Source organism: Conger conger, chromosome 7 (genome assembly GCF_963514075.1).
Source record: "Conger conger chromosome 7, fConCon1.1, whole genome shotgun sequence".
NCBI classification, from domain to species: Eukaryota; Metazoa; Chordata; class Actinopteri; order Anguilliformes; family Congridae; genus Conger; species Conger conger.
This window is the reverse complement of record NC_083766.1, coordinates 53600479-53626042: the sequence shown is the minus strand read 5'-3', so window position 1 is coordinate 53626042 and position 25564 is coordinate 53600479. Positions and strand designations below refer to the sequence as shown.

Genomic DNA, 25564 nt, shown 5'->3' with positions numbered 1-25564 from the left:
AAGGGCTGGCAGCCATAGATTATAATGGCACTTATTTATAGTTATTGTTGTACTCTGGGTATTCTAGCTGCCAAACGTGGTATGCTAGTTGGTCAGTTGATATATTCTTCAAGGGTTCAAATTGTATCTATGTGGTCACGCTAGGACTTGGAACCGTACTTTCCTCTAGGGTCCTTATTGCACTTGTCCCTGTGTTCGATTTGCACTTCATTGTACGTCGCTCTGGATAAGAGCGTCTGCTAAATGCCTGTAATGTAATGTAATGTAATGGTGGCTGGTTTACCAGTTCAGACCAGCTCCATAGTCACATGTTTCGACCAGCTCAAGCTTTGTATTTAAACAGTTGGTAGCTGGTAGTATCAAGCTGGTCATAGCTGGATTCTACACCTGTGTGTGATTCCTCTGTTGCGATGCTAGGTTTTCTTCTTCCCTTTAGGAACAGAAACTGCACTTGACTTGACTTTATCCCATAGCCCTTGAACTATAATACTGAGTCAACATTGGAAAGCACTGTTTATTAACCCCTTATCTCTTTACCACAATCGATTCTGCTCTTCTAAACACTGCAAGTTATAGTCCCTGAACCTGGCAAATCCCATTTCATGATTGGCTCACGGCACCATTTATGGACGTTGTAGTTCTTCCGAGATGAGTCTGGGGCAACGATTAAATCTTGAAGGCATTTTAATAGTAAAATGTATTTAATTCTTCATTTTTGTTTGTTCACTACAGATGGAGATCAGATTTAAAACGAACCTCAGGATTATAAGTAAACTCTGGTTTCCGATGCATTTTTCCGTTGAATTAAAAAACGAGGCATTTTACTGGTTCCATTACCATATCCACTTTAATTTAAAAGGCGATATCTGACTGCTGGTTAATTCAGCGTTGCGAGAACCCCCTGGTTTGTGCCAAGTATATTAAATTACCGTCATTACATCAATCACAACTTCAGTCTGTCTCAATAAAAGACTCATTCCAATTAACGTTAATGCGAAAAACCTTTCTAAAATTACCCAACTGCACTACCTCAAGGAGGACAGACATTCCCATAGACTGGCAGGGTGTCTTCCCTCGAGCACGGATTTATATTATTTATTTATTTTCGTTTATTTTATTTGATGTCATTTGCAGACACAGAAACAGTCATAAACGGATTTGACAGTTAGTCAGAACTCTCTTTTTCTTCTCTCTCTGTTCTTCCTGTTCCAGAAGTACAGTCATGTCCTTGTCTGATGTCATTCTGAAGTATGTGTTCATGAGAGCCATGAGTTTTTAGCCAAGATATACAGAACAATGAAACTCTTCCCTGCAGGGGCAGAGCTAGCCTGTCATGCATACGGTCACAGGCATGGTGAGGTAATAGTTTCATGCTTTGAATAACACAAGGGGAAGGCGAGTCCATTTAAAAGATATGATACGGTTCAATGTCAACTCTGAACTCAGTTATATTTATTTATTATGTTTTATGCAAATGCTGCAGTGTTACTTGTCAACATTCATTCAACAATGTTTTGCATGAATTAGGCCTAAGTTTGTGTCTTTGGCCACGGTACCCTCGCTAATTTTGCTTTCCGAGAATTCATGTCGGCAACATGCATAACTCTGCTGCATTCTAGATGCTGTTATGTTCTGGGTGACTGCTGTGGTTTGTGGAAGGCAATGCGGTCAACTGGAAACAGTCTGGCAACTTCACTGCAATTGCTGGTTATTGAAGCAGAGATGTTTACCCTGCTGAAAAAAAAGTTTTGAAACAGCTGTTAGTTGGTTGACTAGTTCAGACCAGCTCCCAGCTTGACATGGTTTGACCACCATTTTTTTAAACGGGTAACTGGTTTACCAGCTACCAGCCCAGACAAGCTACCAGCACTATTTGGTTTACTAGCTCATATCCAGCTCGACCAGCTTCATTACTAGCTTGACCATGCTGGTTCACCTGCTCATACCCAGCTAGACCAGTTTATGACAAGTTGGCATAGCTAGGTTTTACTGCAGATTATTTTGTCCTGCTCTGAACATGGAGGGTCCTACGGGCCATGTGACACAGTCTACAGTGTATCCCTAAAGCTCCTTTGTGTTTGTGATGGAAATTACTTGGGACCCAACCCAGCATCTTGTCTCTTTCAGGGAGCCAGTTCATTACTTGTGGAGAGCCGCCTTCTGTTTCTTTTTTTATTTATTTTTTGTTCTCCAGTGCTGGGTGTTGTGATAATGGCCCATACTCTGACCCCAATTTTATAAGGGTGAAAGAGATTTTGCCTGGTCAAGCATTTTCATGTGGTAACTTTCACAAAAGGTGTGTATAGCATTACAATCCTGCTGTGCTGTTTTGACACATCCAAGTATGCAGTATAAGCCACACTGATCCATATATCCAGTGCACAACAATTATCTTGCAATGAATATAGACTCACAAGAATAACTTCCACTTAAGTGGTGTGATACTACTAAGTCAGTTGGTTGAAGACACATAGTGAGCTACAGTTTTTTAAAATGAAGCCAAATTAAAATGTCCCGGGGGTGCTGCCAGAATTCCGGAAGCCAAAGAAGAGATATGGCATTAAAATAGATTGTGATGACATTGATACTATTCCACTCTATCAGTCCAGAAATTGTTGGGCTCCATCCAGCTTTGGGCAATCTAAATCATTATCACTTTTCACCACATTAGCGGCATCACAGATAGGTTCAAGAATGCTTGAAGCCACTGTGTGACCTCTCGTCGCAACAATTTGTGCTGTCACTGACCACTAGAGGGAGATGTTTTCCTGTGAACTTTTCCTTCACAGTCAAAATACCCTCCACCTCTGTTCATACTACTAACTGGCTCTTGTATTTATTAATAAACAAAAGCATTTTATTAAAGTTCACAATTTTGTTATGCAGGAGTCCATAGCATATCTATGGATATTTGGAGGAAAGATGAGCCTTGATTGAAATCACTCAAACACATCATTGTGCACATCTGCCCCAAATACAAAACAATAAGTGGATTACCAAGTTTATGTACATTATTAGTTATAACTGCTTGAACTTGGCATATGCATGAATAAGTTCCAAACACACAGAATTTAAAAACAAGGCTCAATTAGCCCTTGAACGAATGAATTACAATACTGCCATATGTACTAGCCCTTTTAAAGTTGCCATTATAGCACACTCCCTTGAACCCAGTTGTAACCCAGTTCCACAGGGCCATATTAAATAATATGAAGGTCATGACCTGTGTCCTCAAAGGCAGTTCACCAGTAGGTGATTGGAATTCAGCTCATTTACTCTTATGTCTGCTTAAACTAAGTACTGACTGTAGAAATCTCTTCTATTTCTTCAAATTATTAATGCTACAAATGAAAAACGATCACTTATGCACTTATGTAATACAATATCTGTAAGGTATGATAAAGTAGTTCAATTGATGCCATCGTAACACATACATGCCCACATTACATGTACATTACATGTACTTTTTCCTTTGTTTAGGTTTTTGCTGAAATATGCTAAATTGGAATATTAGTTATAATCTGGCCCTCCAAGTTGAAATTCGAATCATTCATTGGCATCACTGAATCGTTCACTGAAATCTCTTTTTTGCTCAAGAGAGACCCAGGAGAAATAAGGACAAACATATCATGTGGATAGGCTGGTGTTTTGTCTCCCAGAGCAGACCTTTTACAGTATTGTAGACAATACCAAGACAGTCGTCAACTTGAGCCGACAATAATATATCTGTACCCAAAGACCCATAATTGTTTTGTATGAGTGACTTCAGTGGACATGCTGTTTTATCTGGTGAAAACAAAATTGCTATGGGCAATGCTCCACGGAACAGACGTTTGAAGTCCACCCTCCCTTCTCTCACAAGAATTTAATGGCGCTTAATTGTAAGTCGATTTTAACTTTTGGAGGCACCAGACATCCCTGCTACAAACGTTTCACTCCATCGCATTAGCGGTGAACTGTTAAGTATGCGCTGTAACAATGGTCACAAAATATGAAGCAGTTTTGCCAGTACTCCTCGTGAGGAAGTCAATGCAAGGGAACATACTACCGACTTTTCAATTTGGTTCCATACTTATATTTGTGGACGTTCATAAACACAACCAACCTAACGCGAAAATTTTGGATTATCACACTTGAAGCGTTGAACAACGGCTACAAATGTTATTGTAGTACTTGACAGCTATGACGCTCTTCAATATAAAACAAATGCATGAAAAATGTATGTATAACTCGAGGCGCGGTCTACGTATTGCCTTGAGCGCAAACTTTTCGTTTGCTGCGAGTAATTAGCCCTACTACCTTCTTTTCAGGAAAACCTAAGCTCCTCCTTATCTAACGTCACACGATTCTGATCTCCCCTCCGTGCTTGTCAGATACATTGAAGCATTTCGGGGTGAGACACTCTTACAACCGGACAGTGTCTACCGTCTGGGATTGCATCTGGGAAAATTGAACTTGTAAGAGGAAAATATCGTCATAAACAACGGGAATAGATGGTAGTTATCCTTCAGTCAACCAGTTTAATTATCCAAATATTCCAAGATTGTAAAATAAGAGGTGGACGCTTGGATTTCTGTAACTTTGAACATCAGGCAACATTTAGGGCAACAAATAAGACGCAATAAGCAAGTATTTCGGATATTTTAAACATGTATTGAAGGTACTTCTGTATTTGACGTGCTATGAGCTTAAAAGCACAAGGAGAGAACAGTTCGTGTGTTTTGGGAACTTGGTAGGCTACAGAAGCATCGACCACCCCCACCCTCCCTCCTCTTCCAAAAACTAAGAGTGGGGGTAAAGACACAGGCAGCGCTGTCGCACTGCTGGGAACATTCTGGATATAATAGATATAGCGGAGTCGTTTTCACGGGAAACAATGGATTGCTAAACTTGATTCATCTATGCTTAACGTCGAATTACACCGGTATCCCGTCTCCGCGCTGCGTTTTTGCATAGCGGACTGCAAGTGTTTTGTACCGCAGGCAGCCAAAGGGAAAGATAGACGTAACTGCAAACTCGTTTAACTGCACAACTTGGAGTCACTGTGCCGTGGGCTAGTAGATACAATTAGAGATTGTAAGCGAAATACTCTTAGTTCAAATCTCTGGGGCTCTGCCAGCGTGCGCCGTCCAACTCCGATCCCAGCGGAGTACCAGCATATCCCATCACACCGGACAGGAATTTGGACTGTGTCTCGTGTTTAAGTTGAATGCCTGAACGAATTCGCCTCGTTTGAACACGTCTTGCCGTTCAGGAGTTCCAGAGTCCAGGGAAGTCCGAACATTTGTGGAAAGGTTGCTTACATGGCGATGGCGATGTTGCCGAGTTTTTGGATATTCCTGATGGCTGTCTACGTGCCAGGTAAGACACTTCTGCATCACTCCGTTAGCTAATGGCGATGGCTCCGTAAAACTCCGGTGCTTTTTTTGGATATGATGCGGTTGGAAATGTTTCAGTTATATCAAATAGCACCTATTGCATATCGCCAGCTTCCAGTGCCACCGTTCCTATGAAAATCTACTGTAGACTACATCGTGGCACAGAATCGTATGCAATTTGTTGAAATAAAATTAATGTAAGGGCCGTGGGAACATTAATATAGCCCTGCTTACAAATACGTGAACTTGTTTCAATGATTAAACTGCGTGCTGAAAGAGCTCGGGCAGAAGATGGCGGTAGGGATGATATCCCTGATAACGTTCGTGGTGTGGCTGAATGAAAAGTGCAGAAAAAATGCGGTAGTTATTTTCCCCAGGTGAGAATGATGGCAGGTTGCCAAATAAATAAATAAATAAACAAATAAATAAACCCTACGCTTTGTTCCACAACCGCATGTTTGACTATTTCATATACACACCTTATGATCCGTTTGCTTCCATAAAATGGTTGGCACGTGAAATTTTGATCCCGACCTCAAATTGGTCTTATCAATCACTTGGTGAAAAAAATGATTTGTCGACTCTTGACTCCTCAGATCACTATAATATGACATGTATTATTGACGTAGATGAACCCAAATAAGAATATATCCCCAGACATATTATTTTTCATACTTCTAAGATATCGATTATCCTAATAGCTTGAGTTATAAATCTCTGAAGAATCTGAAGACTAACGCCATCTACTCAAAACAACACAATATAAATTTTAGTGGTTTGCATGTTGGTTAATCGTGATTATGCTACTTACATTTCCAACAAGGATGCTCAGTGCACATTTTAACTCCCAATTTATTTTTATTAATGTCCTTATTACGCATTATTGAATAAGCTGTAACGAAATAAGTGCAATATCTCACATTTTGCTCACATGACCCATTGCCATATCTCACAAATGTATTTTATAATTGAATTGCGAACTGTTTTTAGTGTGATGAAAGATAAACCACCCACACCTTAGAATGTGCGGGTTACTGGTCTATCCATATTCTTGGTTTTTCCCTGACACCGACCTTACACCGTCTTGCATTTCCAAAATGAATAGGATATTTCACATATCATCAGGTCATACCGAAGAGCCTAGTTATCACAAACGGCTGGCTGAACTTTTGGGATCCGGTTCATTTTCAACCTATATGATTGATTTCTTCATATTTTATTGTATTTTTATTTATTTATTTAAATCAAAATGAGAGGAGAAAGTATTTTTTATATCAGAGGTAATAGCCCACACACATACGTGAGCTCCAGGCTCTGTAGACAAGTCGTTTTTGCTGACAACACAGCTGTCAGTGACATCACTTTGTAGATGTTTAATAGGATGCTGGTTTCTTGAAGCTGCAATAATCTCACAGTCATTAAAGACATTATTAGCTATACAGCTCATACCACTGCATTGAAACCAGGCAACTCTTGCGAACTAAGGTCACTTTCCACAAAGAATAATGGCAAGTGCCTGAACAACTTGCCTGCAATTACGGTGTTTCTTGGCAGGTATAGAGAATAGTGAGACTCCAAGGCATATCTGAGTTGAATGATCAGTGGTAGCCTTCAGATGGTATAACTAATTGTTTGTCGGCCATATGTGATTTGAAATCACTGACACCCTTTCATAATCATGTACTTGCTTACACTATAGGTGTTTACATAGGCTGCTGTGTAACTGAGAGCTAGTAGACCACACCAGCTAGTAGCTGTCATATAACATGCACAGAAGAGGTATGTGTTGCGTTTTGGGTTACAGTAGGAGCCCAGTTTGAAGACTAAATTAGTCAGGGCTATGGGTTGGGATTGATTACTCAAGATACTTTTAATTCCATAAAAACAAATCAACATTCTGGTGAATGTAGATAAACGTTAGTTACACAGTTACAGTAGTCACAATGTAATTTAACTGCTAAAGTGTCCATTTAATATGAAGTCCAAAATACCAAGCTAGTAAGAACAGAATAGTATCCTACAAGTAACTGCACTGGAACTTTACATATTTAACTTAGTACTTGGGTACTGTATCTCAAGTATTTATCATTGACATTGAAAGGGGAAGTCATGACAAGCTTCTTTTTTGAAACATACTTAGAATAGTTTGCATTCAGCTTTTATCTTATATGTTGAATGATAAAATAGTGATGTAGATATTAGTCTCTTTTAAATAAAGGCCTTCAGGCCATTTGATATTTGCATTAAACAAACATATCAGTTCATAAATCCATGTTGTAATTTGGTCATAGGTCTCTCTGACCAGCTTTGGCCTTTGTTAAACGATAATTAACCCAGTCAGCCAGAACAGCTGGACATATGTAGCCCAGCAGAAAGACAGCAGAAGTGAAGGTTATTGTATTCCCCGTTCGTTACCGCAGTTTGTTTACTTCCAGTTCTGCACACTCAAATTGAGCTAATTGGCTGTTGCGTTTGAATCACTTTCCCTTGTTAAATGCTTTATGGAATGACAGTTGGCAGTTAGAAATTTCTGCACAGAGCAGTTAGGTTTGAAGGAAATGACGTACCCCACACCACACTGAAGAATAGCAGGGCAAGATCGCTTTTAAACGCTGCGCCGTTATTAGCGATGAACGCTCGTCGCGTTTTCCTTCGTCTCACGTCGTGTCAGTGTGCTCCAAAACGGGATTTGCAGAGGAACGCACGTTGTCTCGGTACCCTGGGGAGTAACGCAATCAAATACCTGGTGGACTGTCACTATAAGCCACATTTGTTCCCACCTCCATCAAGCTCTCTGTAATTTCAGGCACAAGCACCGCTTCTCCGTACAGCCACACCTACACATAATATTAGATATTAGAGATCAACAGTGTTAGATATCAATTCTGCAATATTTGACCCTGACAGAATATACTTGGGGTCTTATCCAAACATATTACAGCATGTCAGATCTGGTTTATACAGACCAGTCTGCCCACAGAGAATTCTCCTTTCCCAAGGATAGACTTTTTTGCGGTCCATTGGTCAACAATAAAATTATATGCAAGCTGACAGTTTGCTGAAGGGTGCCTTTGTGGAGAGTCTTTCCCTGTGCGCATCTATTGTGTATATTTTTGTCCACCGTGGCAAGTCCTGTAGGTCTGCAAGGTGGTAATCTAGCAAACAACAATTTTAGCAATTCTGATATGCACGTGGGTGAGGTTCAGGCTTTTAGTGCTGAGGTAGGTTGTGAATCAGACCGTGCAGGCATTGTCTTTTTTTAGGTTATTTGGTCGGTAAAAACCCTGCCCTAGTTCTTTGCAGTCGGAAAAGCCATGCTCAGGGAACATCTGGTGTTAGGACTGAGCACTAAAGCAATGCGCCATTAAGTGGGAATAAACGGATAACGTGACTAAGCAGCAGTGTCAGAAAGTGCATGGAATGATCTCTCATTTAGGATTTGTCATCATTAACTTGCATGCGTGTGCACAGCTGAATTCGCTGTTCTATAGATGGTGTACTATGCAAGTGTTGAGCATACCTGCAGAATTAATGAAGGGAAACTGCACCTGTCCTATATGTTCCCCTGCCTGCTAGGTGTAAGATCACAAATATGTGATTAAAATGCTCTTAACCAAATACTCTAATGCTGATGTAACACTCACTGGTACGTGAAAGCAAAGCTCTAGAACCGACTACTCTTCACAAAGGGCTATGCTCTTATACTCTATATTCTTGGTGCTCCAATTACCCGTGATATCCAGGCAGAAGGCATAGGGGCCTATTCTGCCCTAGTGGCCTTGGTAGATCAATTCAGTTTAAATTCAGGAAATTAATTCAATGTACTCATTGAGAAATCCTCACAGAACTATAAGATTCGATTCATCAATCAAATTGCCTTTCATTTCCCGAATTGACCGAATTGAAATTGAATTTAAACCCCAATCCTGGTTTAAATGGGGTCTAGTTTTCATTCCAGACTTAATTACTTGATTGGTGCCATTGATTGGATGGGAGCTTAAATCAACTGTGGTTCCTGGTGCTGGAAAACTGCTTGTCTGACAGTCACCTCCAAAACCCCAAGGACTATGAATCTCCAGGACCAGGAGTGGAAATCACTTTTCTAGCCCATTATTTTCAGTGTGCAGGCTCACAATGGAAAATGAATTGAGAGAACGCAGAAGAACTGCAGAATCAGACTGCCGTGTCAAGTACAATTATGCCGTGAGTTACTGCCAGAACAACCCTCTGGCTTGGGTTACCTGTGCAACAGTATACAGGAAGTGGCAAGGAAATGCAAGCTCTCATCTGAAATAATGAATCAATACATTTAGTGAATGATTATTTATTGTGGGTGGCACGGTGGTGCACATTGTGGCTTTACAACAAGAGTACTGAGTTTGAATTCAGGCCCGAGTCTGCCATGTCTGTGAAGGTTTTTTTGCCCGGTACTCCAGTTTCCTCCCACAGTCCAAAGACATGCAGGTTAGACTAATTGGAATCTAAATTGCCCATAGGAATGAGTGTGTGAGTGAGTGGTGCGTGGGCCCTGCGATGGCTTGCTGACCTGTCAAGGGTGTATTCCTGCCTCTCACCCACTGCATGCTGGGAAAAGCTCCAGCCCATCCACCGCGACCCTGACCAGGGATAAGTGATTAATGAAAATGGATGGATCGATGGATTACGTATTTATCATTATTTTGTGCCCAACAAAGCATGACATACGCATTAGCCACTTAGCATTTTAAATGTTTCCTCAAGTGAACTTAATAAGAGTAAGTACCTCAGTGTCTTATGCTTATGTACAGTGCAATTACTTCCAATCTGGATTTTGTGTCAGTTACCTCTCAGGGTAGCCAAAGTAGAAATGTGGCTCTTTCATATGCACACAGGGGTTACATATTTAATAATTCAGACAATGCAGAAAAAAACTGCCTATCCTTATTTCCCCTCTTAATACTTCTATACAACTGGAAATCTTCCACAGTGCAGAATGGGGGAAAATCTTTGCTCGTATTTCATTTAAGAAGCAAAATTAAATATCAGCGCGGATTGGGGAAAGTGGTCATGCATCACACCGTCGGTCCCTGGTTGAGTAATTACATTCTACCCCAGAAATGGAAACAAATGACAGTGCAAGCGAATGGAAATTAAGTTATTGGCTTAGTGCAGGGGTGTCCAATCTTACCCAAAAAGGGCCCGTGTGGGTGTATGTTTCTCTATTCCGGCCCAGCACTAACACTGCTCATTCTGCTTATCCAGGGCCTGATTGTAGACCATGATTAGTTCATCAGTTCACTCAGGTGTTGTAGTGCTGGGCTAAAATAAAAAACCTGCTGCAACACCGGTCTTTTTCGGATAGGATTGGACCCTCGCTGGTTGTGTGTATTTGCCGGATCAGGTTTGACAACCATAAAGTGCAATTTCAAGTGCTAAGAGTACAACAAAGATAAGGACTAGGATCTATTTGATTAATCTGACAATGGATTACATATAAAATGGTTTTTATCCAGCAAAATACAATAGAATGATATACACTTACACAGGAACAATAAGCAGCTTACATTGCCAAACTAAACTAGCACAAATATCATAATGACACACTATCGAGAACTTCAGCCTCGGCTTGAATCAAATACTAGACGTGATCATTAGTGTATATTCTTAATTTATGACTCTGGAAAAGTCAGTAGCTGTTTCTTTTAAAAGAGTTACCCTACATTTAGCACTCTTTATAGCATCTTGGCATGTACTGCACACAGTCAGCTGGCAGTGTGGGTTTCCATGGCGTCTGACAGGGAGGTCTAAATGAGAAAGAATTGAGGACATAAGAGGACGCATACTACACGCTCATTACGTCCTCATTTTTACTGCTTAAATCCCTGGGGAATTGTTCATGGGGAGGGGGAATGCTTTCTGTAGTGGGAATGTTGTGGTTCTACAGTAGGTGGGCTGCCTTGGTATTTTAGTGAATGGGGTCTCCGGGGGGAGAGTTACACAGTCACCATATGTGAGAATCTAGCCCTGGTCTCCCACTCATCGCACATTCTGCAGTGGCATCGCCACACAGCCAAATGGCCAGGCCTCTTGGGCCGACTGTCTCAATACAGAGCTCTTCTTCCATCCCCGTGCCTGCCAGACGATGTTCACCGTGCGTAAAATGGAAGTTACTTTAGCTCATTAAAAAAAATAATCTATCCCACAAACCAAAATATATGCAGTATATCCAACAATCCATTTTTGCTATGAAGTCAGATTAGAAAGGGTTCAACAGTGTCTGATATCGCACATCGTTTGATGCAGGTGCTGCTGGGAGTTGTAGTTCAGTTCAAGCCTTCACTTAATTTCCCAAGTAGACTAATACAGAATGTTGCGTGTCTGCCGATTGATTGCAATCGTATTGATGAACTCCCCTGAATGATAAATTAATTCATCATTTGCTGTATGCGGTTCCCTCAGTCATGCCCACTAGATATTCTGAACTGTGCTGTTTTTTTCCCCCAAGTAGTATTGTGTCCCTTTCAAGATTACCGTTTTTTCTTACGTCGATGCCCAGGATTAGAAAAAGCTGCAACTACTGTGTTTTGTGGTGTTTACCTGGGAAAACGTAGCGCCAAACTGCATAAAATCATTTGAAATTAGGCATCTGTCAATTGGGGATATGACTGAATTGTTGTGCTTTTTAAGTTTCACGGTAATTGTTTTGGATCTCTGCAGCGTGCGATTGTTCATCTAAATTTTAATGAACTATTACTGCTCTGCGTCCCCAGTAGGGTTGGGGCAGAGGGAGTTTTTCCTACTGTCAGTACATCATAATTTCAAAAAAATTCACCCATGCGCGGTTTTATTTTTGAACGGTGAGGAAAGCAATCAAGTAATCCCCTCAGCCATCACATTCTTTTGTGTGGTGAAAACATGTTCATACACCCACAGCATGTAGACACTTCTGCAGTCTTTGCAATATACGTCGTTTTCTCTGTAGCACGTCAACAAAGATCCTTGAGTTAAGAGTACTGTATGTATTTAATTAATTATTTTAGGCACACAGTTAGTTTAGTCGGCAGTGTTTTGAACCATCATTGGACTGCTGGCTGACAGGAGAAGAGTTTTTTTCCCTCTCTGCACTCCAGTATATCAACTTTTATAGCTGTTTGCCAGGGATAGAGAAGAATTCAGTCATTCATTCTGAGGTTAAAAGGTGATGCAGTAAATTTCCTGAACTCTTTTGATGTTCCTGATAATTTATATAGCTCTTTTGACTATCGGTGTTTGTTGTTCAAACACAGAAAAAAACCAAGAGAAGACAGCTTTTTTAAGTACCATTTGGGGCTTTTTTTAAGCTTAGCTAAGCTGACTCAGACTGAACATAATGGAGTGCATGTGCTTATGTGCACAATACAGGATTTTAGTAAAATACAGCACTTTGGCGTATCTCCAAGTGATGTGGGCTGTGCCGTGCTGTGCTTAAATCTTCTTCACTGATTTAAACTTTCAAACATTTGCATCACCTCTGACTTTTTTCTGATTATAAGTTGGTATTTTTCCACTAATGTCTATATTGACACAATATGCAAACTAGGAATAGCACAGGTCCAAACACAGTCCTTCAGGGACATGTCCCATCACTGGTCTCTGGCGGACTACACTACCCATAGCACTTCATGCAGAGACTTGATCTTCCTGATTGTTACTCTTTGCGGTGTACTCTGGAGCAAACTTGGAATCCACTCAAGGATAACTTTTAAACCCCTCTCATTTCTGTCTTAATTTCCCATGTGGTCTAAACTACAAATGTTTTGAAAATCTAAAAAATATCATGTCATGTGATAAGCCCAGTTCAGGCTAAAGCAAACTGTAGTGTCCTAAAATAATAAAAATGGTTTAGAATAGATATTACCAGCAATAACTACAAAACAGCCTATCCTTAATCATATACTCCAGATTTTAAATGATATACAAGTCATACTATACTGTAACTGACAAGTATAAACACGCTTTATTGGATCTTGAAATCATTTTGATATCCAAGAGCTAATTATATGATATTTATAGAGTAAAATAAAAGAGTAAGAAGGACTTATCATGCACCCACAGACTCATTAACTTAAAATTGAATGTCTACAGATAGATGTCTACAGATTTATTATTTTATAAGCCTGGCAAATCCTAGCTATTTTTGTCTTGAGAGGAAATTTCTCCAAGTACCACTCAAGATGCTTTTTAAGTTGAGTTGCAGAATGTTGGGAGACTACCGTATTGACAAAAGGACATTGGCTCCAGCCCCAATAATTAGCATTTAAATGGGCTTATTTACATAATATAGCTGTCAGTTGTCAGCTCTGGGGTGGAAGTGATTTGTCCCCAATGGCTTGCACAGACTAAGCTGTTCCCAAGGCTGCCTCTCGGTAAGACGTGCTGAACATTGGCCCACATGAATCCTCTTGTGGAAATGATACAGTATTGTACAAGTGCAGCCAAATAATAGAACACAACACCTGAACCTTCATATCCAATTAGCTTAAATTGATACTGTACTTCCTGACATATGATTATAATAAATAATAATAATAATAATAATAATAATAATAATAATAATAATCATACATGTATTGTCCTGATTGGTCTCCTGTAATATTAAGTATTCATGTTGAAGTACTATGACTTTTTTATTACTATTTTATTTTGTATTATTCTCACATGAATTATAAATCTCATTTTATACCTCTAACTGTCTCAATATTTAAATGTGTTTTATGCAAGAATACAATAGAATACCATTATGGATGAAATGTACAATTGGTTGTCAAAGTATTTTTAGATATTTCATTGTCTGATGCTTTGTTGTGAGCAAGGCCACTCATTGTTCAAATAATTTGTATTAGCTATTTGTCTAGAAATATCTAAATTGCTTTTCGCCAAATTGTTCATTGTGAAATAATGGCTTGATTAAAGATGTCTACTTATGCTCTTTTGTTCAGCTTTTAACTGAATCATAGATGAATGCTCTGCAAATGGTCTTCCACTTCTCTGTGCTTTGTCTTCATACTGTTCATGATGGCATAATTGTCATTGTATCTTTAAAACAGTAAAGTTTCTGTATCATGTCGGATCACAGTAGGCAGGGTATGGTGGCATTGTGTTTCCTTGTGTTTAATATGTTTGTTTTACCTTGCAGTTGTATTTTCTTCATATTTTCATTGTAGTAATGGCTTCAGGCAAAAATGCAGCTCTTTCCAAGGAACTAGTTTCAGTTTGACATTCTGAAAAGGACATTCTGGGTTAGGGCACTGCAATTTGAAATACTGGAGGAAGAAGAAAGAGAGTACCCTGCTGTAAAACAACAGCTCAAGCTACATTTTGAAACAGCTGGTAGCTGGTTACCTAGTTCAGACCAGCTTCCAGCTCACAGCTGGACATGGTTTAACCAGCTCAAGCTATGTTTTGGTTGACCAGCTACCAGCTCAGGCAGGCTCTCAGCACTAGTCGACAAGCTCATACCCGGCTAGACCAGCTTATGACCAGCTTTATGACCATATGCTATCTCTAATTTCATTCACCAGCACAGCAGAGGTGTAATCTGTGAACAGACTTATTTGCTATAACGGTGTGGCAACGTCTGAATGTCTTGACAAGAAATGGATACTGAGGGCAGCAGACCAGTATATGGCTAGATTAGTGGGAAGCCTTATGCTATGAGAGATGAGAGAGGCATTATGGTTCTTTCATTAACCCAAATGATCCCCGCCAAGGCGTTCCATTAATGAACAGTGGCACACAACCCTAACAGGAATTATCTGCCTAAGAGCTGGAGATGGTTCCATCTTGGAACTGCAGCTGCATAGCTAATGCTCTGGCTGTTCCGAAGAGAACAGGACATCTTCCTGGTCATTGTGATCCGAGATGCTACTGAGACAAAACATGACCAAAACATGACCTCTGTCTCCCCTCTTTCACAATCATTTTTTGTTTATTGTGGGGTTTTTTTAAGACTGGAGTTTACATGTCTAGTGCAGTTAGGTCAACTCTCAGCTGGAAAAAACTGATCTTATAAGAGAGAGAGAGCGAGAGAGAGAGAGAATAATTGATATGGAATGACAGAGATGAGCTGTCATACCATGATCGCCCCATTGGTTAGTTTCCAAAGGCCTCTTTCAACTGGATGCATGGAAAATCACTTTTGCAGGCCATAGACACATCCAGCAAGTTTCATTCTTTGTTCCAAACCGCAGTAGCTAAAGGCCAAAGTAGTGAATAGCTAGTTTAGCATTCATACAGATAGTCACCTGCTATGACCTACTTCCTTAGTATACTATGAGCCAAGCAAAATCATGAGGAATTAAATAAATAAACTTTATTCAAGACCTCCACAGTTATACCTTTACCCTGGCCATTATTTAATGTCTTCTTTCTCATTTGGCAAAGGCATGGCTTCTCTCTCATTTGGCAAAGGATTATTGATCATATACCCCAGTGGGAAAATTCTCTCTTGCCTTGTGAGTTATCCACAGGTCATTCTGCTGTTAAGCCACAGGTCTCCCCTCTGCTCTCTCTCACGTTGTTGGTCCCAAGGTCCCGTTGTGTCTCGTGTCAGATGGTTCAAACGCTTGCATCTGCAGTTTTCTAAAACCACAAGGAGGATGTGTTGGTTCCAGACGCCTCACTGACAGGTTAAGGAGATTTAGCAGCGTTGAATGCACATTTTTTGGGGGGGATTAAACATTTGGGGGAATGTAGGCTCCGGATGATGGATGAGCATCAGCCGGGAAAATGTAATTACTCCGGACGGGAATTTTGTCAAACGCGGAAATCTAATCCAAAAGGTATCAGGTTCAGCTCCGCCGTGGCACGTTGGCAGCTCCCGCGCGCACCTCATAACTTCCTGTTCGCTTCGCAGTCGACGGGAATTAATTTCTTGGTGGGAGGCAGACGAACAGCGGCAGGGGGTAAAATGCCTTCCTAACAGAAGCTTTCTGTTAACCGGCGTCACCCGAACGTAAAAGAAAAAACCTAATTTGTCCTGTAGATGCATGGGGACACAAGCATTCGATGCTGCAGGTTTCATCCTGTGAATTCACACTCCTCTCCTCTCCGCGATCTATCACTCGCCTCCCTGTGCCAGTTCTCAGGGAGTCTGAGGGGACCGTGGGTGAGATTACACTGATAAAGTTTCAGGTGAATGTGTACTTGAAATGCTTTTGACTCTTCACATGCAGTATTATGTGAAAACTCTCGACTCACTATTTTCAGTTGAACATGTTGCTAACCAAAATAGATATACTTTACCTGAATTCTGTTCTTCATAATGGCTAAGTATCCAAGTGACATTATCCATCTACACTCTCAGACATAGTCACAGAGGAGGTACATTTTTGTTCTTCAATTTCCCCAATTGTACCCTGAAAGTACAGTCATTTTCTCTTTTGGTACAATAAGTACATTTTCCAAGCAAAAAGGTACAAATGTGTTATGACTAGGGGTACAATTGTATGCCCCAGCGGCAAGCATCTGTACCTTTTTAAACACTTTTTATGCCTTTATGTCTGAGAGTGTAGCTAGCTGACATAGAAATTGTCCAAAGTCATGCTCAAATGAAATTATGAACTGTCTTACACTGTATTAATCCTATTCAGTGTTTGACATGAATCAAGCTGTGAGAACCTGCTATGCTATGTGTTTTTTTTGTATGAACATACTTTTTTCAATGTTTTATTGAATTAATGGTCAAGTGCTATTGTGTACACATCAGTTCTAAGCACAACTGTGTATTGGTTGCTTTCCCCCTGTTGCTATCAGACCTTCATTAGATACCCTGTATATAAATTCAGACACCCTCATATTGATTAGGATTATTAAAGAGGTTGCATAGGGATTTGATGAGACTGTGATTCGGGCAGTATAGCTATTGGATATCCACTAAATACACATTAATATATTATTCATAAGCCGCAAAATCTTAGCAAGGACAGGTGGCATGGCTTTTATTTTATGTGTCATCTATATATAGTAGACTCCTTAGACAATTCAGGTTAAGTATCTTGGGCAAGGGCACAGCAAGATTGTTCCACTAAGTATTTGAACTTACAACCTTCAGGTTGTAAGGCTGTTCCAATACTGTCTTACACAGTAGCCTTTTGGCAGGGTCTCCATGGGCCAGCCAAAGCTAATTATATGACATTTGGAAGTGCCAGACCTTTTTTTTCTCTATTTTACCACAAATGTCATATAAAACCACCATGGGCCTGCTTTGAATCCGCAAAATCAGACAAATTAACTGTTTATAGAGACTGTCAATCTGAGAACAGTGTTTTGATTGTTTGACAAATTGTAAGTGAACAAATGTAAAAATGTGTTAAAAGCACTTTCTAATAGAGAGTAATGACTTTCAGTTGGTTCGCGAATTGTCTGGCCAGCTGCAGTTGTCTAAAAGTAAAGTCTTTCTTTCCCAGATTAGTAAGGCTTTATAACTGTACAATAAGCAGAATTTCAGTGTATACAAAGACATTTTTCCATTCCCCAGAACCCATGTTAAACAGATCCAGGTAAGGTCAGACAAATTACTGTAGTCATATCTGCTTTGCTTTGCATTTGATTAGTTGAACCCATGCAAGACCTTTATGGCATTACATCACCCCAGAAATGGGAATTTATTTCACAATCAGATTCACTGTAAAATAAAGGGACGCAGGTTGTATTCCCAATGTTAATGAGCTGTAGACCAGCCGATGAACTCATTCTGCACTCACGTTTATATTTATTAAAGATGACAAGAGCCAGCATTTCAACACTGGTTTCAGCAGTACCCAATACGTGAGGGACGTCGTGACCTCAGGCTATACAGTATAATGGCAGGAATTAAAGCATTACTAGCGCTGATAGATCGGTCCAACCATCGCTAATGCTAATTAAATTGCGTCTGAACGCACGTGTGCAGTCATTCATCTTCGCGTTTCAAGTAATGAATTCTGTCATCGCAAAGTGAGTAGGGAACTGTAAAATGCTCAAATGATTCAATTTGCTATTCTTTTGTTACCGCGTAACTTTTGAATAAATGCATTAATTCAGCACGTACTCTTAAGGCATTTCATCATGTTGAAAAGCGACACGTGGTGTTCTGTCAGGTTGGCGCGCGGTTGGATTGTAGCACTCTTCACACGGTATCTTTCATCGTTTCCTCCTCTAGGAAACGTCCTTGGCTGCGGCTCAGCGTTCGGTTTCCGCTTCGCTAATGTCCCTGTCAGCGCTGCGACGTGACATCAGCTGTTTCTCACACCGTCCACGTGCGATTACCTTAAACAAACTTCTTCAGTCCGTTATTCATGGTAAACCGAACGGCCCTGATGGAGGTAACTGTTCAGAAACGCGATAACGTAAGTGACAAGCTGATGTCTTTGATCACGTTTTGCACCTGGATACCCCCCCCCCCCCAAAAAAGACTTTATTCCGGCGTGTTCTTTCATAAAGTCGCTTGTTACAAATTCGGCTGTGGCAGGGATTTGGTTCAGTTACTCCGGAAGTCTTTCTAAGCAGCTTAAACAAAATAGTAAAATTAGTTTTTTGTGTTCAGCATTAGCAGGTCTTAGCAGCTCATTCAAAGACCCCTCCAGGGCTAGCTAGGACTGGCCTGGCTTTTGTTGCTTGGCTTGAACAAACACAATTAAGGTGTTATCTTTCTCTTTTTTTCTCTTGCCTTGAGCCAGGTGGCCGCTCTAAAGAAAGCCAAGCATCCTGTGGCCTGGCCATAAGGTCAGATGTGATTGTCCGCCACAGGTGCTACTTGAGAGAGCCAGAGCTGGGCCAGCTATCTGCTCAACGCATCAGGAAATCCAGGAAGTGTGCAGCTGGCTTCCCTGCGTAAACTTGCTGAAAGGGGTGGCGGGACGGGGGGGGGGAGCTCGACGTTCTGGCTGGAAGCTTTGCAGGTTCCTCTCTGGCAGTCATGGAGCGTGTCTCTGTACCCGCAAGGGAGCACTTCATAAATAAGAAGGTTGATGGCAGGAACAATGCACGGGAACGGACCTGGCAAAAATCGGGAAGTCAATCTGGAAACTCAACTTTCCATACACTTCCAATGTTTTTCTTTCCCTTTGAGGGATGTGTGTGCTTGTGTGTGTGTGTGTGTGTGTGTGTGCACGTGTCTGTGCTTCCCCCCCTTCGGACAGAAATCCCCCCCGGCATTCCAGACAGTGACAAATTGTCTTTTGCTTCCCGGGCCGCCGTCTTGATGTAGTTAAAGTGAGGGAGCGATTATGCTGTTGTTAGAGTTGATGACTGGAGCGTGGATGCAGTGAGCCCTCCCCCCCTGGCTGTGCACCCCCGGTGAGCCGGCTTGATTCCCCGTTGAGGTGATGAATGAGACGGGGCCCCCAGACCGGGGCGGGGCAGCCTGCGGAACGATTCACGGGTGCGCCGTGTCCTTCAGCGAGGGAAACCGACGTTATTTTTACACGTTCTGCACGAGTTTCTCCGAGGGAGATTCGCGCGATCGCTTGCTGGGCGCCTTCGGTTTGTGACAGAAAAACCGCAGCTCGCTCTGACAAACACGCGGCCGCGTAAAACGCAGGCCCAGAAGAAGCAGATGTCGAAAGGAATTACGGTTTTGAATTAAGTCCGCCGTGCCCCCCCCCGGGGCTGGCCATGTTCTTACGTTTCACGCGCTTTAGCTTAGCTCACGAAAAAATACAAATAAAAAGTCATAACAATAGTCGGAATGTGCTGACGCCCCTGTTTCTTTGTTGTTCCCTTCTCGGAGAACAACTTTTAAGAAGCGGTTTGATCAACGCGAGGATGTGTTTTACTACTGCGGGGGAGCTACACGATCCCCTAAACAGCTTTCCCATCCGCGCCTACGACAGATTTACAGCAGCTGAAGGAAACGTCACCCATACCCCCTCGGCCCATTCGGGAATTTCTTTCGACCACAGACGCCATCGTCTGATGTTATGCCCACGTGCTCCCGTTCCTAGCGTTTCCGCATCGCCTGCACTGAAGTCAGCCTTACTCACTGAGTCAGAAGGAGCGGTATAGACCCTCGTTCCCTCACCGATTCGGCTTTTACGGCCGCCGCGCAAACCGGCTCTCCCGCAATCCCATTCCCACACCAACTCAAATCACGTAATCGCTGAAGCAGGGAAAAAAAGGAAATCAATGAACGGAATCCAATCTTGTTTGTGCCTCTCTGATTGGCTGTTAATCTGATTTAGGGCCTGGTCTCTTGGTTTTAGAGATTAAACGGTTAAGCCCCCTCTCCACTTTCGTGAGACTCACACCCACGGACTGCCTCCAGTTCTTTTCTTATCTGCTTTAACAAAAAAACACCCTCCCCCCCCTGCCCTTTAAAGACCAAGCCATTGTGATTCCGGCTTTAAATCCCTCCAAGGCCTGGGGGGGAGCGGGGGGTGGGGGGGTGGGTCACTGAGTCAGAAGAGAGACTCGAAATAAAAACATTACACCTACTTTACAACTCAGACCTGATGTTTCATCAGTCAAGCTAGGGGGGGAACCACAACAACAAAAAAAACACCATTTATTAAATCAACGTGTGATTCATGGTTCTAAGGGAGAGAGATGTCAGCGGTTTTCAGCTGGGGCAGTGGTTTATCTGGGAGAGATCTGGCAGTCTATGTTAAGCCCGTTTGGCCTGGGTACTGAGCCAGATCATTGTAGTGTGAAAAACCTCAGTTCCCTGTACCCAGACCCTTTTTGGCCGATCTGTCACTCACTCACTCATTAAATATGTTTATACTATACATGCTGTGTGATGGATAAGTCACTGTCTCCAACCACTGAACTCAACAAACCATGACTCTTTCCTGGCCTAAATGTTTACTCTGGGTTAAATACCCTTGGACGCTACATTTAACACTATACCCGCAAGTCAATTACACCTTTAGCACCATCCTGCCAAACTCTCTCTCGTGCCTATGTTGGCACTGCAGTAGGTCAGCTAATTAACACTTACTTACAAGTTGTGACACTGACAAATTAGTATCATTACTTTTTGTATGTACTTAGTAAGCTTTTCTGGGTAACATCGCCTTCTAATTTAGTCTAAGTTACTGTAAGTCTGTGCTGGGAAGTGCAGAATAACTTTAGGGCCTGTTTCACAGACACAGATGAAGTTAACCGAGTATGGGCAAACTCCATTCAAAATTTAATTTAGTCCTGGTTGTCATCAAACCTGGTTTATCAAGTTCAGTGCTGGGCTTTAACTACAGTGGTACACAGGAGAAAAGAAAAGAAAACTACAATGGTGAACATGCTTCATTGTGTAGATGCGCTGGTCTTAATGTAAGACAGCCGTATACATATCAAATATCCCTGAAATCACACACTGATGAAGTCCAGGGTTCGAGACTGAAACAGTCTCTGATTTTCAAACAAGCACTCAGGTCTTTCGATTAACATTCCTAGACATATACGGCGGCTCAGTTTGACCTGGTTACGCATGGAACAGGGGCCACTGGGGAAACAGGGATTTAAGATGTGCTCATTCCCTCTGACGTACAACCCGCAACATGGGAAAAGCCCCCTCCCCCCTTATGCTTTGACAAGCCTGTGTTGTCCGGACACGTTTACCCCCAGGCCTCCTCTTCCAAGGGGGTCATTTCAGGCAAACGGTGCACCTGTTATATCCCCTCTAACACCCGTGTAATGGGAAGGGGGATTGACCCCTATTAAACACTGATTGTAGCCAAGCCCAAATTGAAGACATTGTAACATTTTGTATTTTGCATTAACATTGTCTCTGATTTATTTTGTCCTTGTTATCATTGCGAGACCTACCATGTGTTCAGCTCCATATGTACAGCATAAAAATATAATTACACTTGAGCTAAAAAAAAAATATATATATATTTTTTAAAGACAGTGAAACATCAAAAACATTCCTGAATGCATTTTCAAAAATGCGCGTGAAATGATAGCAAGTTCCCTCTGGCGAAGAGAGAAAAGAGGGGCGATGGTGGCGTAGGCTCGAGATTGCAGCAGAATTCAAGCTGTGCGCCTCTTGATTGAGGCCACGCTCTGTGGGACTGCTAGGCGCACACATAACGCGGTGAGTTTTGAGAGAGGCTTGTTTGGGGTGGATTTTGATGGATGAAATTTCTGTGGGTGGGTGTATGGATGGCGGGTGAAGAGAAAAAGACAAATAGCTTGCCGCCCCCCTCGCAGAGCGACGACCTCTCCTTAACCCCAGAAGAGCGCTGAATCACTGAATTTGAAAGTGTTCGCAGAGGACAGGTTTTTTTAGGTGCGGGGCTCCTTTCCGCCGATGAGATAGCCGCCGTCGACAGACGGACAGACGCACGGACGAGCTCGGAGACGGCGACATCAGCGGCGGATGGCCTGCCGTTGTGTTGGGTATCGATCCTTTATCTCCCACAGCGAGAGCTAATGCCAAAGTAACTAAAGCAGGCCACTATTGATTCACCAGTTTCAGGCTTGGCTAAGCTTCACTGCAAAGCTACCCCGTTCTCTCCAGGAAGCGGCCTCACACCCCCACACCGGTTATCGTGTTTGGGGTGATTTGTGTGGGAAGGCGTGCTCATGAGTAAGTGAGTGAGGATCGTGTGTGTGTGTGTGTATGTGGGGAATGGTTGAGGAAGATGTGTGGAGTGAGTAACTTGTGGATGTGTTTTATTTCTGTTCTTAGTGGGTGCGGGGGCACGCACACTACACCAGGAGCGTGTGTAGTGTGAGTTTGTGAAGTACTATGCGAGGAGTGTGTGTAGAGTCAGTGTTTGAAGTATGTGGGATGTACAGGGACACGCTTGTGCAGAGAGGGTGTGGGGCCTGCGAAGATGATGTGTGAGGATCATCCGAAGAGAGTGTGAGAGGCCTGGAGGAGAGGTGTGAGAGTAGAGTATGTGTGTGTGGAGAGAGTGAGTGAACTGTTTGTCGAGTCTGTAGGGTGTGCGTGTGGAGTGTCGGTAAAGTGTGAGTACATAAGGCGTTTGTGAGAAGAGAGCATGTGAGTAGATACTCCGTCACCTGCACAGTGGTGGCAACAACAACAAGACGTGTATGTGATTAAATTATTCTGTTTATGGATATTTTTCATAATGCCTTTGGCCCTTCTGGGGCAGCAGGCTCAGTACACCCAGGTCTTGGCTGAAATCGTTACAGCAGGGCTCGATCTATAAATGCCGTTTTGTTATTCTATGTTTGACAAAACAGTACTGTATCTGGTAATTCAAAAAAATGTATGAAGTTGCCTTGACGCGGCAAGACTAGCGTTGATCTGTTTAAATATGTCTTTCGCTTCCTTCTTAATGCGAATTGATTTATGTAAAGGGCAGCATATATCGACCACCTCTTCTTTCCGCAGGAAAGGATTTATTAGCCCCCAGTTCTTACCTGCAGTGATCAATGCAGGCATCTTCTATACTGTAGGTAGCTACAGCGTCTTGGAGATAGTAATGCTTTTTGGGGGAATTGGGGGGGATCAACGATGATCACCTTCAGGATCCTGGAGGAGGGAACTAGCCTGGCAGTCATGTGCATTTACATTATTACATTATCTTATCCAGAGCGACATACAGTTTATTAGACTAAGCAGGAGACTAAGCAATTCTCCCCTGGAGCAATGCAGGGTTAAGGGCCTCAAGGGCCCAACGGCTGTGCAGATCTTATTGTGGCTACACCGACCTTGCGTGTCCCAGTCATTTACCTTAACCACTACGCTACAGGCCGCCCCTATTATATGGAGCAGACGGGTTGGGCTGTTTAGGCTTCAAGATGCTCCTTTTCAGTTCAGATCCTCTTCACCTGAATGCTTGTAAATACACAATGCCCTGTTCCCCTGATCTTGCAAATTAAACATATGTTCCACAAAGATAATGATTTGTATGTGTTTCTATGTTTTCCTTGACTTGGCTATGGTCCACAATTTTAGATTCGTAATCAAACTATTCCCATGTGGTTAAAATTCACATTCAGTTTTTATTAATGGGCCTTTTTATACATTTTGGTTTCACTGAGTAGAAATTCCAGCATATAGCTCCTGTATACATATCAGTCACATTTTGTCCTTGATACAGATGTAGTCAAAAATACAGATATCGGCTCAATACTAACTGACATATCGGTGAGGTTTACTTCAAAGGGCAGAGGAATGTGTCATTTAAGACGACCTGAAGCCGGACCGTTTAAAGACCGTGACGGACGACCGTGACTCTGCGGGCGGGGCCTGGCGCTGGGGGGTGATCCGGGGGAGCGAACGAGAGACGCGGCTTGACCCGCTCCGTCCTCGTCTGAAGGACGGCGGGGAGTATCTCGGCCAGCGATGCCGTCGGCGGGCGCGGGCTAGCTGGCAGCGGCTAGCGTGTTCGGGTGAAGGATTTACCGCGTAATTCGCCAATACGGGAGCTGGAAGACGCTTCCGAGGGAGGGAAACGATCAGTGGGGCCAAACTACACGGGCCGAGCCAGGCCTCTGTTGGACTACACCGTGTGCCAAGGGAGGGATATGTGAGACTGAGGGGAGGGATATGTGAGTAATTGTACAACAAAGTGACCTCAAAATCCTTGAGAAACATACATACACACACCTACACACTAAAACAGCTAACGAACTTTGAAAGCACAGAAATACACACCCATACATACAAGCGCACACACACACACACACACACACACACACAACTACACAGGCCCATGTATGCACACACACACACACACACACATACAGAATAGTAAGTACGACTTTCAAGTTAATAGTCAGAAGGAGAAATTAAACTTCCATAATTTACAATCTTGCAAGTGCTTTGGCACACAGAGCTAGGTTTGCGTATCAAAACATTCCTTGATCTAGAACTTGCGGTCGACTGTGATGACTGGTAGAAATTACAGCACTTGATTAAACGGCGCTGGATTAGAATTTCAATGTCGAGCACGGCTAATGGAACATGTCTATTTCTGTGCAACAGTTGATTTGATACCGATTCAACTGTAAAGGGGGGCTAAAACGTGGCTTGCCAACAAAAAGTTCAGCGTTTGACCCCTTACTGTGAAAGCAAGCACGGCCACACTTCAACGAAATGAGATGAGAACAGACCTTTCTTTAGCATGCGGACAAGTACATTAGAGGTTGCCAAGTTTCCGAGTGTTGGTAATGATTCATTGTAGAGGGGGAAAAAGGGAAAAAAACGAATGAATTGCCAGACAAGTACTGCCTCAGACTCCCTGCTACTCAAAAAAGCACAGGCCACA

At 42.3% G+C, this 25564-nt stretch overlaps 1 protein-coding gene across 1 annotated transcript in view; it reads left to right on the top strand.

The window, feature by feature from the left end:
* Positions 1–4402: 4402 nt before the first annotated feature.
* The window catches only part of nectin1a (nectin cell adhesion molecule 1a), a 98686-nt gene continuing 77524 nt past the window's right edge, over positions 4403–25564 (top strand). The window contains exon 1 of the mRNA XM_061247398.1: positions 4403–5361. Coding sequence (XP_061103382.1) covers positions 5304–5361 — 58 coding nt within the window. The 5' untranslated portion in view covers positions 4403–5303. The remainder of the gene's footprint in view (positions 5362–25564) is intronic.